At 40.9% G+C, this 18,179-nt stretch overlaps 1 protein-coding gene and 1 long non-coding RNA gene across 2 annotated transcripts; one reads left to right on the top strand and one right to left on the bottom strand.

The window, feature by feature from the left end:
* Positions 1-3,559: 3,559 nt before the first annotated feature.
* On the bottom strand, positions 3,560-4,354 carry LOC116180177. The gene is made up of 3 exons (XR_004147087.1): positions 4,042-4,354; positions 3,842-3,991; positions 3,560-3,785 (listed from the first exon to the last, which is right to left on the bottom strand). It is a non-coding gene; the product is annotated as an uncharacterized LOC116180177 (long non-coding RNA).
* A 10,685-nt stretch (positions 4,355-15,039) lies between these two features.
* Positions 15,040-16,091, top strand: LOC116180097 (glycine-rich cell wall structural protein-like). The gene is made up of 3 exons (XM_031499931.1): positions 15,040-15,057; positions 15,112-15,170; positions 15,230-16,091. The coding sequence occupies exons 1-3, from the start codon at positions 15,040-15,042 to the stop codon at positions 16,089-16,091; spliced, it is 939 nt and encodes a 312-aa protein (XP_031355791.1).
* Positions 16,092-18,179: the final 2,088 nt, after the last annotated feature.

Below are 18,179 nucleotides of genomic sequence, written 5' to 3'. Positions count from 1 at the left end.
CTCCATTACTTGGCGTAGCTTGAGCACTCACATTCGCACACAAAAAAGACGTGTGAGACTCCGCGTGTGCTTGAAGGTTCTGCCGCTGGAGTGGAGTGTCCGATTGGATACTTCATCTACACCAAATGCAAAGCTCCTCCCTGCGGAAGAACGTCCTCCACAGGCTCGTCTAGAAACCAAGATTTTTCCTTTGGACGCGCTTCAAGTTGGTGGCCGTGTTATCCGGGAGCCCGTATAACACAGACATCACCTTGGTTAGCATAGGAAGTTTCAGAGAAGCGCCTTCCCAAGGTCTATTAAGAGGGACGGTCCTCTCCAAACAGCCCAAACTCTACTGGTCCTGACATTCGGCAACAATGGCACCCTGCGTATTCCAGCGGAACCCTGCCATCCGAAGAACCCCTCCACTTTGTTCACAACTGCCATTCAATGCAGCCGTGATGCGCCTCGACTGATATCCACATCCGGGTGAGACACCGGATCAATGGCCTGATGGGCCGCAGCGACCTGCCCAAATTCCCACAGGTTCGTGGTTCACCCGCAACTTTGGGTGCCCCAGAACCTTTAGGCGTCTTCTCAGACTGCCCTGAACCAGACCCTGAAGTGCTTCTCTCCGAGATCTGTGAAGCTTGGTCCCCGATTTCTGGTTGGTTGCCCCCCTAAGCCAACGACACAACCGGACACAGCCTTTGGTTTTGGCGCAGGGCTCGCTTGACCCGGGGTTTCCCCTCGAACCGCCGACTTGTGTGCGCCAGTCTTGTTCTTCTTGGGAATAGAAGCTGGCCCACCACCAGATCCTTGCATAAGACATTGCGTTGGAGCCGTCCCTTCTTTCGAAGAGCCTGTACGGTTACCCAGGCCCGGCTTGTTGGTGCCCTCTGATGATGGACTGAAGTAGGGTTTGTTAAGACTATCGTCCATAAAATTCCCACGAGTAGTGCGTTCTCACCTGAACTTACCAGCTCGCCCAGGGCTTGGCTGCCAGCTTCTTCCCGTCACTATCTATACTGAAGCACGAGTCGCTTAACGATCATTCAGGTGTCTGTAAGGGCGTTCCTCTATCCGCCAATCGAGTCTCTCGGATATTAATATTTTGAAGTAGCATTTCATCGGAAATTTTCTCTCATCAGTTCTCTCGTTGTCAAACACCAAGCTTTCTCCGGATTAATTAACACCTTTTTCAAAATGGCGCCTAATAGTTAAGTGTACCATGTTTTCATTGGACTAGTTGTACTTCCTGGAATGCACCCGAGTTAGGCTGTTTTAAAAATCCGAGGTTGTTTATTTATTGTTGTTTCCGACAATCTGAAGCCCACGATTTCCTAAAGCCATTAAAAGATCCACACGCTATAGGAAATTACACGGAACAAAAATAATAATACGCTAAACTTTAAATGGAATCTACGAACTTCACCACAAACCTAAAATGGCTAAAATTTTGAATTTATTAAGACTATGCGAGTTTAGCAATATTCCCTAATTAAGTTGCATTGAATTACATTATAAACAAGTAAAAATTGCGCACAACTCTTGTGCATTTTTTTAAACACCCATACGAAATTTCTTCCATAAATAAGAAAGTTGGCACTGCGCATGCGCCAAACAAGATTTTGAAACTTAAACTGGCGTTAAATTTGGTTTTATTCCAACTGGCTATGTATCAAATTTTATTTAAATGCCCAATGGTTATATTTCTTCCAAACGTCCCAATCGCCCTTTGTAGGTAGGTAGGTAGGTTCCTTTGACAATTCACTCTTAAGATGTAGAGAGTTGTAACCGATCACGACAAGGGATCGAGGAAGAAGACTATGGTTAGTATAAATTAATTCCTTTCGTTGAGACCTTTCATTAGAGTACCATGAAGGATAAAACTAGTTCCACTCCTCTTCCTTTTCCCAGTACCTCGTACTTTGATAAGAGGACAAAAATAAGGGCAGTAGTTTGTAGAAAACTGTTCCTTTCGTTGAGACCTTTAATTAGAATACAATGAGAGATAAAATTAATTTTTAACTCCCCCCCGCACCCCCCCCCCTCCTCCCTCAGGCCAAGGCCCCATCCGCTCACTGATCTCGAAAAAGAGTCACACGGGAAAGTTATAGTTTGTAAAAACCAACTTATTTCGATGAGACCTTTCATTAGAATACCATGAAGGGTAGAACATGATGTTTACCCCCCCCCCACATTTCCTAAAGTTTAACTTGGCACCACTAAAGGCATGCGTATGCAAAATCTGAGACCAATTGGTTGTCGTATGTAAAAGTTATGCACGTTTTACTTTCTAAAACAGCATCTCAGAAATAATTCGTGGGGCGGAGCCCCTCTTTTACACAGCGAAATTTGATGGCCGTCAGGCACACCTTCAAGGTGTAGGCTACCTACTGCAAAAAATTCCAGGAGTCTACGACCATTCCCCTAGAAGTAGTTCTAGGGTGGGTCCGGACGGACGGACGGACAAAACGCAAACAATAGCACATTTTTTTAATTCTTTAAAAAAGCTTTAAAAATAGGAAATCGAGTAACCGTATTGGGTTACAGTCTCCTCAAAATGGCGACAGTTAGAAGATGATTTAATTTATAGTTTTAGTCCAGATTTTTTATCGCGCTGTTATAGGTATCCAAGGATTCTGGCACGATCCTGGTCGTCCCCTAAATCAACTGGCCCTTATAGTTTCTAAATATTAACCACCATTCGCCCCGGGCCAAGGATCGGAATTAATATTTTCGAAAGTGTGTAAAGAAATCTTGATTACTTAGAGAGCGTATCCCAAAGTCCAGTTTACTTACAGTTGAAATGTCGATATAATGCATACTCTAATTTTTAGCGCGTTTTGTCCGTCCGTCTGTTGGTCTGTGTTAGGGGGAGAGGGGCCCTCCATGAACTATTTCCTGAGATGCTGCTTTTGAATGTAAAACGAGCGTTTACATGCGACAATCAACTGGTCTAAGATTTTGCATACGTATGCCTTTAGTAGGACTCGGGGAGGGGGGGTGTGAACGCACGTTCTACTGCTCTACTCCATGTCCAAACAGGGGTTTGGGGGAGTGGGGGGATGGAACTGGTTTTATCCTCCATGGCATTCTAATGAAAGGTCTCGAGGAAACGAATTAATTTCTATCAATCACAGCTCGTCTGGCTGACTGGCTGACTGTCCGGCTGAGATCTCAGCATATTGCAAGAGCTAGAGACTGGAAAATTTCGCTAAAAGCTTTCTGGGTCCAATTGCACAAATTGTGGAATACTGTCTTCAGTAATTGACGCTTTTGTGTTGCCATCTTTTCTGCCGTATCTGACACAATGGCCAAGATAGATGTTTCCCTCAACCATATCATCATCTCACGATAAGTGCTCTATTAAATTAATCTTATTTGTTACGTAAATCAGAGAAATTACTCAGTTTACACGAGCAGGCACTTGTCAATGATGGAGTGATAAATAACCGTAATCTGAGATAATTACCAAAATAGCTGTTGGAATGCTTTACCATCCAACGTTACTGTCATTAACAAGTATCTCATGCAGATCGCCGATAGGCACAACCCTTGCAAAAACTCACATAAGTAACACATGTAGTAAACTTATTTATTGCTCCTTTTGCACGACATGACTGACAGAATAAATAACAAAATGCGTAGGGATCCATTTTTTGGTCAATTCATTGGAGAATTGTTGCATCTGTTCTCACGACAAGTATTACATTGATTAACAACTGAGTAAGTATCTCTCAACATGGAGCAGATATTCCTACCGCTTGTCCATGCGCAATTTCTTTTGTATTCGTGTTGGCCTGTTTTGTAAGGTTTGTTTGAAATTACAGGGTAATTACCGTATCAGCCTACTTACCACCTATTTCCAACATTACCTCGGCGGAATAACACCACGCAGTCAAATTAAACTCGGATTTGTCAGGACATGTCCAAGAGGTTGTCGATTGAGCCGATTGGCATGCGCTATCATCATTGCTCGAACACTTCATGCATTCCAGCGCAGAAACTAGATCATCATTTTGACAAAAGCTGACAATCATAGTATAATGTACCTACCTGAAGCTCCATAAGATACTACGACGAGTAACGTTAGCACAACCTTTGAAGCCATGATTAGTTTCGGGTGTTATTTGCAAACTCCTCACGGGAGCTTATATAGGTACCAATTCTCATCAGTGCGCAAACAGATTACCCTTCCATTCGCCTACCGTTCATCCGATTATCAGTGGTTATCGAACGAAATTTGATAGCGTCGCAACGTTCTTATCTGAAGAACTGATCGGTTTCGGAGGGCTACCAAACTATCCTTGTTCCTTTTAGATCTGTGTAGAATCATATCTTTGTATTGCATATTTAAATTCTATAGAGTGTTGTTCTGATAGTGGCCTCCGGAAATTGTCGGCTCCAGAAAGTCCCGAAAAATAAGAGTAGTGTTTTATTTGTAAAGACAGCTGTGAGAACATTGTCCACCCTTTACCTTTGCAATTTAGCACAAAATTTCATACATAGGCACTGTTTTTGGGCACTCTTCAGAGAAGGAATTTTAAACTGAATAGTGCGAATATACTCAGTGACATGGAAATTGCAACACCAAGAAGGAGTTGGAATTTTTTGACCAAACTTGGCAGAAACGTTTAACTACTAAAAGTTAACAATTGATTAAAATTTCATTCATATGGATCAAGTGGTAATGGCTTATTTGACAGTTCTTTCATTTTTTTCTAGTATTCTTATATCGTGTACGTTTTGCGAGATTTTGTTCAGTTCTTATTGTTTTCGCTTTTAATCGTTTCTTTTGAGGCTGTGATCATGCCTAGATACGTCAAAGTGGAAATTACCGCGAATTAAGAGAAGTTGACAGGTGTCGTATTGTTGGTTTGGGCGGAGGTGGTTTTTCGTTCACAAAAATTGCAAGTCACCTTAACCGAAGTCAATCCACCATGATTCGTTGCAATCGGGCATGGATTTGGGAAGGGGCAGGATCGTCGTAGAGAGGAAAGGGAGGGGGCAGGAAAGGGTGGGGGGCGAAAAAGAACAATTGAAGTGCAGGATCGCCATCTTTGACTTATGGCAATAAGAAACCGATTCTCTAGTACCAGGTCAATTGCCGATCAATTGTTAGCTAAAGAAGGTCGCAGAATCAGAGCTTACGACTTGCAATCCTATCGGCCACATCTTTTGTTACCATTAACAGCTCAACACCGCCAGCAGCGTTTGGAGTGGTGTAGGTTGCGACTGCACTGGAACCTAGAGTAGCATTGGGTGGTGTTCAGTGATGAATCCCGATTTTGTTTGGGTATGCATGATGGCCGTATGAAGGGCAGCCGAAGACGTCGCAATCGCCGAAGTCGTTTGAATCACATAATCTACTAATCCACAATACGAATGTTCCCACTCGTATCGCATCGAGACGAGGAAAAATCACAACCACCTGCATAGACTACCTCATTACAAACCTACCACACCATAAAGTAACCTTTAAAATCGACGACCTCGGTTATTCTGATCACATGGCGATACTATGCGAGGCGCACATTCCTCACGATAACGCTGAAAAGAAAAACCACGAAACGTTACTCAAGAGGAAATTTAATGACGTTGGTTTCTCTGAATTTTTAAAACTTTACGCGCTAAATAAGGATGCAAATCTTACTCACATCCCCAATACAACAGCTCTATCTTTCAATAAATTCTGGGAACACTTCATCTGGTGTTTTAATGCCGCGTTCCCCAAAACCACAGCGATAAGAGGAAACTGTGCGAACCCGCGTACCGATACAGTAAACTTTGGACCTAGACTAAAAGAGCAGCTGCGTCGGGTCAAATTGCTCAATCATCTTAGGAAAAACACCGAAGGCAGCACACTTGAACATCTATACAAAGTTGAAAGGAAAAAACTGAAAATTGAAATTAGAAACACGAAGGTACTCCACTTTTCCACGAAGGTAGAACGATCAACCAATAAACCAAAAACATTGTGGTCGCTCGTAAATTCAGTAGTAAATAGAACTCGAACCATGACCAAGATTGGACCAATAATCTACGAAGGGCAGCCCATTACTCAGAACAACCAACTATGTCGAACGTTCGCAAAATTTTTTGAAAACATCATTCCAACCACACTAAGAAATCACTTTGGTCGAAACGTATCCCAAGCTTGCACAACATCGAGCGAGGTACCAAACAGCATGTACTTCACACCCTTCACAGCAACAGAGGTCAGCTGCCTCATAAAAGGTTTACAAATCAACAAAGCGACCGGCCACGACGATGTATCCGCAAGATTTGTCAAGCGATGCAACAGCATCCTTGCACAAGACCTAGCAGAATCCTTTAATAACTCACTACAGACTGGCACCTTCCCAGAAATCCTGAAGGTTGCGATCATTATTCCGGTTCCTAAAAAAGGTGACACAACGGATATCAAAAACTATAGACCGATAGCGCTACTGACCATATTTTCAAAAATATTTGAAAAACTACTGGCAAGGCAGCTATCTTCATACCTAAACAAGTACAATATAATAACAACATCCCAACACGGCTTCAGGCAAAACCGTTCGGCAGAAACAGCAGCTACGAGCATGATTGATTGCATCATGGGCCACCTCAATGACGGCAAGACTGTTTTTGGAGTATTCTTTGATCTTTCGCGCGCCTTCGACACAATTGACATCTCCTTTCTAAGGAAAAAAATCGAGAAGATGGGGATCCGAGGTCACGCCGCAGAATACATATTATCGTATCTCAAAAACCGGAGTTACATTTTAAAATGTGGCGACCAACACTCTGAAATATTTACAATGAACAGAGGGACCCCTCAAGGAGGCGTGTTGGGACCCCTAATATACCTTCTGTACGTGAACGACTTACCACACCACATTCGTTACGGTACAGTATTCATGTATGCAGATGATACCACGATAATCGTGCAACACCCATGTCCAAAACGTGCGTGCGATCTCGTCCAACAAGTGATAGAAGACTTTAATAAATGGTGCCATAAAAATAAATTAATAGTAAATATAAATAAAACATCTATAATAGATTTCCGCAATCGCTCAAGATCAATCTCAAATACAATATCAACAACGGCCACGGTTAAATATCTTGGTATAGTAATGGACACTAACCTAAGATGGACTAGCCAAATCGATGAAGTCGTTAAAAAATTAAATAAATCATTCTTTGCAATAATGACGTTAAAGAATTATTTAAATAATAACTCCCTGTTGAGTGTTTACTACGCGTTGGTTCATTCGGCACTAAATTACAATATCATAGCCTGGGGCCAATCCACAGAATTAAATCGCTTGTTCTTGGCGCAAAAATGTATCATACGACTAATGTTTAATCTGCGAAACATTCATTCATGTAGAGAGACCTTCAAAAAACAGGGCATATTAACAGTCACCTCCATCTACCTATACAAACTACTGACTAACTTCCATGCTCACAAACGGATGCACAGGACACACACCCAGATTCACGGACACGACACCCGAGGGAAAGACAGTTTCTACGAGCCTAAACCGAATTACGCCTTCTACAAACGGTCCCCCATGTTTGCCGGAACCCACATGTACAACCTGCTCCCGGAAAAACTCAAGGCCTGCAAGTCCCTGGGTATATTTCGTAGGGAAACAAGAAAATTTTTAATACGCAACTGCTTCTACACCATTGACGAATATGTGGATGGATGTAGAAATAAATGCTTTAACTACTGTGATATACCTGTGGCTGTGTGATATGTGATTTTCTTTTTATATTTTTATGTGTGTATTTTATTTTTTTCTCGTTGACGCCTCCTATGTACATTGTACATATGTATGCCAAAGGAAAAATATAATGACTAATGACTAATGTTGAATTTTCTGTTATGAGGCATGTGCACTAAGCTGTGGGGACTATGGTATGGAGTACTATAACTTATGGGAGTAGGGCTCGTTTGTTATTCATTCGAGGTAATATGACCCCCCCAGCGATATGTGGATGCCGTGATAGAACCCGATATTCTTCCATCTCTTCATCAGTTGGAAGACCCACTTTTCCAGCAGGATAATGCCCCTCCCTACATTGAAAGACGTTCTATGGACTTATTTGCACATGATAATGTCAATTTCTTACCATAGCCACCCAGATCTCCCAGTATATCGCCTATCGAGCAAGTTTGGGACATTATGAAGAGAAGACTGATGAACTTACTACATCCTCCGCAGACGCTGCAAGCTCTACACAATGAATTAGAGGTTACTCACAGTTGCTTGGGACACAATACCTCAAGAGGAAATCGGCCGTCTGCTAAAATCGATGCTACGAAGCGTGAGGGAGTGCGTAACCAATAGGGAGGGACTACTATTATTATTAATAAAAATATGTTTATATTTCATCCTTTTTCTTTTAAATTTTAATCAATTGTTACCTTTTAGTAGCTAAACGTTTCTGCCAAGTTTGGTCAAAAAATTCCAACTCCTTCTTGGTGTTGCAATTTTCATGTCACTGAGTATATAATACTGAAAACACAAATCATAAGGGTACTACAAATAGCTATTTCTGTTTCAAGTGTTTTGTTGTTATGATCGTGATAGCTGATTATTATAAGCTACACAACCGTAAATACGGCGTTTCCCATATTGACGCTGTTGGCCCTTGAAACTTAATTTCATTCTCCTGCAGAATGTGGGTAACTTTTAGGAAGGTAACGAGAAAGAAGTGAGTGCTACGGAGGAGAAATGTTATGCATTGCCTTTTTACGAGTTCTTATTGACCCTCGAACGATTCTGGAAGAAGCGTCAAAATGGGGTTGTCACAGCGATGTGTGGAACCATCAATTCGGAAGTAATTATTGCTGGTTTAGCTAATCTGGTCTTCAATGGTAACCCAGGACACTATATGAGATTAGCTTTTAGCCCGTAACTAAAATTCACCCTCGGTCTTAATTCAGATTTTCCCCGGTTTTGAGGAAATTTCGGCAAATGCTAAACTTATTTTTTAAGTTAACCATTGGAAAAGAGGTCTCTTTTTAAACTTTCACCTCTAAACTATTTTTCTTTGCACTTACGAATACAATCGAAATTTTAGTAACAAACATGTCCAAGGTGAAGTGGAAACCAGGTAGGTACGTTAATCTATTCGATAAGATTTTGATTTTTGATAGTGCTGTAAAAGCGTGGCCTGTTTGTCATTGAATATATACAGAATTCAAAAGACTGTTATTGCAACTGGCAGTCATGTAGGTCAGATGACTCTAATCCACATATTTTTGGCACCATCTTCGTCTCATATCACAAAACTGACACTAATAGGCCGATCATTGTTTTCACTAGCACAAATTGTTGTTCTTGCTTTTCAACGGCCCCTATAGTAATTATTGAATTCAGTGCTACAAGAAATAATAGGAAGCCTTCTTTCATACAAAATACACTTCTGGTAATTGTACATTTACTGTAAAAATTAAATAAATCGTTTAATAGCAAATGATACGTCCTAGTATTGAAGGCGCGTGCATGCGTAGTGAAGGGCTGCGTGATCTGTGTTTGCGAAGAGAGATTTTGGATTATTAACGATCTTCGAGATCGTTTATAATTTTTTATTGCTGTCTGTCTGTCCGCCTGTCTGCCCGTCTGTCCGCCCGTCCGTCTGTCTGTCCGCCCGTCTGCCTGTCCGTATGTCTGTCGCTTTGAAAATTGATATTATACATGTGCTTCAGAAAGGTCGCTATAGTTTTTCAGCTACGTGTAGACCAACTGACCAAAAAGTTACAGCCCAAAATCTGCCCAAACCTTCAAAAAGAGTTTCTTTTATAACGCTTGTTACAAAGAACATAATATGAATGTATGCGATTTTCTGTGCAGAAATAAATATTGCGCATGCGCATTCAAACTTTGTATTTGGGCATTTTCAATTTTTTTATTTGTTAAGATATTTAAATGACATTTTGTATGTAGGCACTTCGAAGAAAAGTAAAACTAACGTCGAAAAAAAAATTTGTTTTGCGCATGCGCAGTCGGTTTTTTTTTTGTTAAGATACAGGGTGGCGGTTTGAAGTGAACTATTAGAAGCATTTCAGGAACGGTTTGGAATTTCAAATCTGGACCCATTACCTTTTTTGAATAATCGATCAAAAGGAATAATTTAAAAATATTTTCAAGATGGGCGTTTTTTCGGTTGTATCAGAGCGGTACCGGAACTTTCTTATTTCAAATGGCACTATCTTTTCTGATGGCATTTTCGAATTATTCATAAAAAATCAGTATGACTTTGGTAATATCGGTCAAGTGAACAATCGGTTTTTGGTCAAAAACTCGAAATTTTGAAATGGAAACCATATCTTTACTATGCATCAATATAAAGAGCATAAAAAACGGATAAAAAATTGTACTTGCAAAATTTTTCTAAAAAAAAACTAAAAAAATCTGTCCACTTTTTAGATTTTACAAGTACATTTTTTTGTTAGCGCATTTTTTAAGTATTAAAAAAATCTGCTATTGGTTGCGTTTTGTCCGTCCGTCCGGACCCACTTCTTCCGTTTCGAAGTACTTGTAGGAGAATGGTCCTAGAGTCTTGGAATTTTTTGCAGTAGATAGCCTATACCTTGAAGGTGCGTCAGACGGAATTTCGCTGTCTAAAAGGGGGCCCCTGCGTTAGAAAATGGGGGGGTGGGGGTTAACACATGTTCTATCCTTCATGGCATTCTAATGAAAGGTTTCATCGAAATAAATTGTTTTTTTTCCTTGCGACAGTTTTTCGAAATCAGTGAGTGACGGGGCCTGGGGGGGGGGTAAAAATTAATTGTATCTCATTGTATTCTAATTAAAGGTTTCAACGAAAGGAACCTTTCCTACCAACTAATTCCCTTCTTTCTGTCCCCTTACCAAAGTACGGGGTGGAGGGGGGGGGTGGAACTAATATTTATTATTTATTTATTTCTACCAACCATATCCCTCCTCCTCGACCTCTTATCGTGATCGAGTATATTCCCTTATACCTCAAGAACGGATTGTCGGAAGAGGGTACTCACAAAGGGCGATTGAGACGTCTGCAAGAAATATATCCATTGGTGATGTCAAAACAAAAGCTATTTCGGTTTAAAAAATGCGCTTTATCTGCACATGAGTTGTGCACAATTCACACTTGTTCGTTTTCTTCATTTCTTTCCATTGATACATAGTAAAGGTATGGTTTCCATTTGAAAAATTCAAGTTTTTGACCAAAAACCGATTGTGAACTTTGACCGGTTATTTGTGTTATTTTCGAATCACATTTGAAAATCAGACCAATACCATAACATTTAATACCTTGGATTTTTAGCTATCTATTCGTAAAAAAAACATTTTGCTAAGTTGTCAGATAACAGCGATATGGCTAATTTACTGAACCTTTGAAACTGTGAAAAAATGTCAAAAATGTCAAATAACTTCGAAACCATGTCAGTTAGACATAGAATCATATTAACAAAAGCAAACTGATTCTTTATGAGGAATTCAAAACTACCATCAGAAAAGATAGTGCCATTTGAAATAAAAAAGTTCGTTCTGATACAATCGGAAAAGCGGCCATCTTGAAAATATTTTTAAATGATTCCTTTTATTCGATTATTCAAAAAACGTAATGAGTCTATTCCTTTTATTCGATTATTCAAAAAAGGTAATGAGTCTCGAATCAAAATTCCAAACTGTTCCTGAGATACTTCTAATGGCCCACTTAAAAACACCACCCTGTATTCAAAGGAAATTTTGTACGTAGGCACCTCGAATAAAAGTAAAACTAATGCCGATTCAAAAAATTTGCTTTACAAGTCATGCTGATCTGCTGGGACAGAAACAACCCCTTAAGGTGTATTGCAAAAAACGATGTAGGTATGTGTGAAGATCTCGAGGATCGTTCGTTATTCAGTTGTGTCCGATTTTTTAGAACTGTCCTAGAGTGGTGTTGAGTGTGGTAATGTGAGATATAACGTAGTGACCAAAATACACATAGAATCAACAAAAATGTATCAAATTCAAGTCTTGGGCATCGAAATAATGTTCTTGGTCTTTTTGCCAACGATTTTGGTGCATGAACAAGTATACCTAATGATTTTGACATGCTCTGATCAAATGCATGTGGTGACCAAAAATGCACTAAATTCATGCCTTGGGCATTGAGATGAATATCTTGATTTTTTTCCAACGATCCCAGTGCAATCGCGGAACTAACATTGGAAAAGAAGAGAGAGATTGCGAGGGGCAAGGGAAAGTCAACTTACGTAACTTTTTAGAAATTGCACTCTTACTTGCATTGAAATCGTCGATTGGGAAGGTTGTAAGTGTAACCTTTGCAATGCACCAAATATTATTGATTCGTTGATCGATCATGTATAAATGATCGATAAGCAACCCCGAAACTACCCTCTAAGGTTAAATTTCATTCTCGTATTAAACTTACGCAATTTTTTTAAGAATTGACACTTACCTACATGGTTGTAACTTTTGTGTGGTCCAAATATTTTTGTTTCTTTGATCGATCATGTATAAATGATCTATAAGCAACCCCGAAACTACCCCCTAAATGTAGATTTTTAGAAAATTCACATTTACATGCCTATCAATTGCTATCAATCGTGCATTGCAGGGGTTGTAACTTTTGTAGTGGTCCAAGTATTTTTGTTTCTTTAATCGATTATGTTTAAATGATCTATAAACAACCCCGAAACTACCCTCTAAAATAGATTTCAAACTTTTAAAACTTTTTAAATTTACGTAATTTTTAAGAAATTTTACCATTACATTTATTGCAAACGTGCATTGCGGGAGAACTTTTGTAGTGGTTCAAGTATTTTTGTTTCTTTGATCTATCGTGTATGAATGATCTATAAGCAACCCCGAAACTACCTTCTAAATAGATTTCACGCTCGTTTCAAGCTTAAGTAATTTTTAGAAATTTCACCCTTACATGCACTGCAATCGTGCGAGAACGGGATATACGAGTACATTTTTGATAATTAGATAGGTTGCGAAGAAGGAAAAAGCGAAGGGAAAGAAAGTAGATGGAGATACAAGACATTAATAGTAGAACGTGAAAAAGACAGGTGGAGTAACAAAAAAAAAAGAATTACCGAGGACGGAGGGGAACGGGAGAAGGGTTTGGAGGAAGAAAATAATAGAAAAAGAGAATACAGGGTAATGACAGGGGGGGGGGGGGGTATTTATTTATTGTTCTTCTCTTGTTATGGGCCCTCAACGGGGTTCCGTCCAATTACAGAGTGAATACTTTTTAGAGGTGCCCCTGCAGAAAGTCTTAACATCACAAGGAAAGAGAAAAAACGAAATAAAAATACAGAAAACTCACATGAAAGATAGTGACGAGTGTAGAAAAAGAGAACAAGTGTGCGTTTACTGGGGTAGGGGGGTCCTACCAGGGTAAGAGGTTTTTATTCGTATGGTTATAGAGATCACTTTGCGATAGTGATGAAGATAGTGATGGAGAAGAAGAGAACAAATTTTAGTTTTCTGGGGGATATTCCATGGTTGAGCTCATACTCAGGCTGCGCTATACTTATTTATTGAGATTTTTTTAAAATTTAAACCACAGTTGCTTCTAGTAAAGACAAACATATCGCATATTTTAAATATCAGATGTGCGTAGATTGCAGAATGCCATTTCTGAGATATTCCTGTGATATTTCCACCATCAGAGATGCTTCTAATACCTACGACCTTTTGAAGTCAATGCATGAAGAATGTGCTAAAGCTACTCGCCTTAGAGCAATTACCGTGTTTCAGTTTCAGTAGAATTTAAAAATGAAGACATTTACTTCACTAAACAAAATATTCTATCCTCCCCTAGGAGAAGGAATGGAAGTGGAGCCAATATAATATATATACAAGTTCAGCAACAGAGAGAGAAAACAGAAGGTACAAGGAACCGATAAGGGAGTGAGTGCTGAAATACCTAAAGGAACAATTTCTCTTTTAGCATCCCCAAGATGATCTCAATCGTCTTCCTTACGTTCGTTAAGTATGTAAGCTTTTGCTTATGAAATTGGACAATTGGACAATCATAATATTGGAACAATTCGTCCTTTGGCATGTATAGAATTATAGTCTCGTTCGGTCTCAGCATGGTTGCTAACTATGAAAGCTATTCTTATAGTGAAGATCTATTACCATAATTCCCTAATCATCCCTTAAAGAGCCTTGCTCGTGCCCAATAAAGTGCACTAAATAAGTATGAAGGGTATTGTTAGTGAAATTGAACAACTCTGTTAAGGGAAGATTCGTGAAGAGGTATTATCAATCCCGTTTTTGCAAAATTCTTCCCTTAGCATCCCTATAATGCTCTCGATCGTCCCCATTACCTGTTTAATTATAAATAGGTCATCGTTATGTAATTCACGTTGTCAATTAACTCGGTATCATGTCATTTTTACTACTTGTTACATTCGCACACTTTTCTTTGACAACAACTGGTCTGCAACGGTTTTCTTTATGGGGGGAAATCCTATTGTTCGTAAACAAACATATGTTACTTTTGCAACACTTTATTTAACCCAGAAATTATACGACTAATTTTAGTTGTAACAAGTCTCGAATCACAAAAAAAAGTTAATTACCTAAACCGGTTCACTTTACATATTTAGAAAATGAGAAAACAATATTGTAATCGTGCCGCTGTTTTCTAAAAATTGGAAATACGTGCCGGAGGTCATTCACACACTCTTCTGGTCCGGACCCATACAGTCTAGAAATCGCATCTCGCGTCGGCCCGCTCTTTGTGTCAAGGGTTACCTAAACTAATCGCTGAATGGAGTGAAAGGGAAATTAAACTTTCTTTTAGAATTACATCTGTTGTAAAGATGACAGAAGCGAATCTTTCAGGTTCAAGATCGACCTTTTACTCTTTCGCTCTCACCCGTTGCAAAATATCGCACCCCACCGCGTGCGAACCTCCTTTTTCATCTCGATCGGTCCGCCAAGTGAAAATTCCGTATAAAATCGATCCGTTCGAAATTCCTTCTCGCATTACGATATCGCGTGGCGATAGTGTAACGTCTTCGAGTGCCTTTGATTAACGATGTACCTACAGTTAGCAGTGAGTTGCCGTTGAATCGCTTCTGGTGGAGTTTTAATTTGTGACGGTTTTTAGGTATTATTGGTGGCGTCGTGGTTTCTAGGAATAGGGGCCGGCAGTCTGGGACACGAACAGTAAGTCTAATTCGTTTCGCTAGGTAGTTAGGTTGCTGACGCTGGGGGTGGTTTTTCAGTGTACACATACGCGTCCACATTCCCGAAGATCATCACCACCACGACGATCATCACCATCATGAGGTAATACACTTGAGTGGCGGCGGAGGGTTCGGCGGAGGCGGAGGATTTGGCGGGGGAGGTGGATTCGGCGGAGGGCACCACGGAGGCGGCGGAGGCTTCGGCGGAGGCTACGAGTACCATGGCGGAGGCGGCTTTGGCGGCGGGCACGGAGGGGGCGGAGGATATGGAGGAGGGCACGGCGGTGGGTACGACGATCATCACGGAGGCGGTGGAGGATTCGGCGGAGGGCACGGCGGTGGTTATGATGACCATCACGGAGGAGGCGGAGGGTTCGGTGGAGGTTACGGAGGCGGACACGGAGGTGGATACGGTGGCGGTCACGGAGGGGGCCACGGGGGAGGATTTGGAGGAGGAGGCCACGGAGGCGGATTCGGTGGTGGTCACGGGGGCGGATACGGAGGTGGTCACGGAGGAGGATTTGGAGGTGGTCACGGGGGCGGATACGGAGGTGGTCACGGAGGTGGATTTGGAGATGACCACGGGGGCGGATACGGAGGTGGTCACGGAGGCGGATTTGGAGGTGGTCACGGAGGAGGATTTGGAGATGACCACGGGGGCGGATACGGAGGTGGATTTGGAGGTGGCCACGGAGGAGGATTTGGAGGTGGTCACGGAGGCGGATACGGAGGTGGGCACGGAGGAGGATTCGGAAGCGATCACGGAAGTGGTCACGGAGGAGGATTTGGAAGCGATCATGGAGGCGGATACGGAGGTGGCCACGGAGGAGGTGGTGGAGGATTCGGTACCAGCGGCCATGGCGGTTACAGCTCCAGCGGCCACGGAGGTTACCATTACTAAACCGTGCCAGTTGTTTGCTTTCCATTGTGATGTACATAATTATTATTTAATGTTATTGTTATTAGTGAAAATAAAATATTGTTTAATTTTTTGGTATATCAAATTGAAGCGCCACCAGCACGTAGGTCAATATGTTTGCTGCGATCTGAAAAAAAAACATCAATTCGGTTGAAGAACCACAAATCGCTTACTTACGGGCCCGGCGATACCCAAATCCACATTAAATACACCACTGGCCGTTATGGGACGGTGCTGTTGAAGCTTCTCTATAAATATTCGGACCTGCTGGTGCTCTTCGGGGTCAGTTATCCTAGTGGAGTACTCCAGGAGGAAATTTGTAAGTCCGTGCGTCTGGAACAATTGCAAATTTAGAATCCGCTTATTTGTGCCTTGAAAACTTCTGCTTAGGTTTGATTCAAGGGTACTTTAAAGCGTTCAAAAAGAGCTCCTAGGAAACACTTTGAGCCATTTCAAAGCTTCTGAATGCACTTAAAGGACCCATAATGTAATTATAGACTTTAGAAGAATACCTTTGTTGGCAATGGCTTGAAAATCTCTTAAAGCTTTTTGAATTGGGAGACGTTACAACCTTTTAAAATCATTGGCGTTTAGGAATTTTGGAACCCCACAGCAACCGTTGACGACATGTACAGGATCTTGGATACTTTTAAAACCTTCCAGATTTGAAGGCTGATGTTCCGTAGGAGGAACTGAATCAAGAGTAATTGAGGCAGGATTCCTATGTCTTCACTTTTCACACACTTGAAGAGAAGAGATGAGGAAAAAAAGGTAGCTGGCTTGGGTGATTTCTGCATTTTTTTTTGTGCCAAATGCTAGAAAGCGAAAAGAATAACCTATGGAAAGAAGCCGAAAGTAGTGATTTAGAAAAACGCTTCCTTCAGGTGCTTGAAAATTAATCACTCCTTCAGGAAATGCAAGAAGAAAGTCCGATGTGAGTCATGTAACCGCAGTCATTATCGAACTATGTGCTCACCTATTAATAAGCAGAAGTCGCAGAAGGAAGATGATGTCATCGTGGGAGAAAAGGTACATCAGAATGTGTATCATCAGTGCACTGCCAGTATTCTCCTAAATACTCTGAAAGATAATATCGCTGATGAAATCTGGAAAACAGTCTCAGTTCGGATAACCTAAATAGGAAATTTTCCTCATTTGGAGAAAGCAGAAAGCCTCCCTGAGCAACATAATTTAATGCAAGAGGTTAAGAAAAAGATGCAAGGGCGATTTCGTAAGGAATACCTAGCTATATTATTACAATTACGTGGAATTTTAACAATCGAGGAGCTCCTGCTATTGGAGATGTGTTAGTTGAAGCTGATTATCATCATCGTTTCGAATTGCCCCTTACAGTTATTAGGTAGTTATAACCTGGACGTGATGGAAAGTTTCGACTTGCACCCCTTCAACGTTTGTACCCTGTGGAGCTGTCTCGACTGACGGAGGAAAGAGTTTGCACTGAATCAGTAGTTTTAACGGTTCCAGAAACAGGGGGTCAATAAAACCCGGGGTCAGCTAGTGCAAAAACTATTGAGCCACGCCTACTTTTTCTGAGATTACGTGTATCCGATAGTTAATGCTACAATTGCACGGGGATGGAGTGAGATGGTGAACAAATAATAGAGAAACCATCGAGAGTAAGGGAAACAGCAAAGAGGCAAATGGAGAGACAGAAAAGATTCAGGAGGAGGTAATGTCGGAAACGAAAGGAATGAAGGGGGAAATAAAAAGAAGGGAAAAGCTATGGGTTTAAGAATAAGAAAGATCGCAATATTAAAAGATGAAACGAAAGACCATGAAGGAGAAGGTGAGAAACGCAACACAACGGTAAATGAAGGGGAGCAGAAAGAGAAAAACTTGGAAAAGAAAACATCATAGATAGAGTGTGCAACAAAGGAGAACTGTTATTTGCAATGGCATAAAACATGGGGTGGATAAGAATTAACGGAAAGGTGATGAGTGAATAGAGAAAAATACACATACTTGGAGAAAAGAGAAAGGAAACGAATGGAGAAGCAAGCACAATAACGTGGAAAAAGATAAATTGATTATTTTCTTTTAAATTTAATC

The sequence above is a fragment of the Photinus pyralis genome, unplaced genomic scaffold (assembly GCF_008802855.1).
Source record: "Photinus pyralis isolate 1611_PpyrPB1 unplaced genomic scaffold, Ppyr1.3 Ppyr1.4_LG9, whole genome shotgun sequence".
Classification (NCBI taxonomy): domain Eukaryota; kingdom Metazoa; phylum Arthropoda; class Insecta; order Coleoptera; family Lampyridae; genus Photinus; species Photinus pyralis.
This window is presented reverse-complemented; position numbering and strand designations above follow the sequence as displayed.

Bases quoted from the DNA above. Each gene is read 5' to 3' on its own strand.
- LOC116180097 (XM_031499931.1), top strand. The intron at 15,171-15,229 runs GTAAGTCTAATT...GTGGTTTTTCAG, and splicing joins GGCAGTCTGGGACACGAACA to TGTACACATACGCGTCCACA.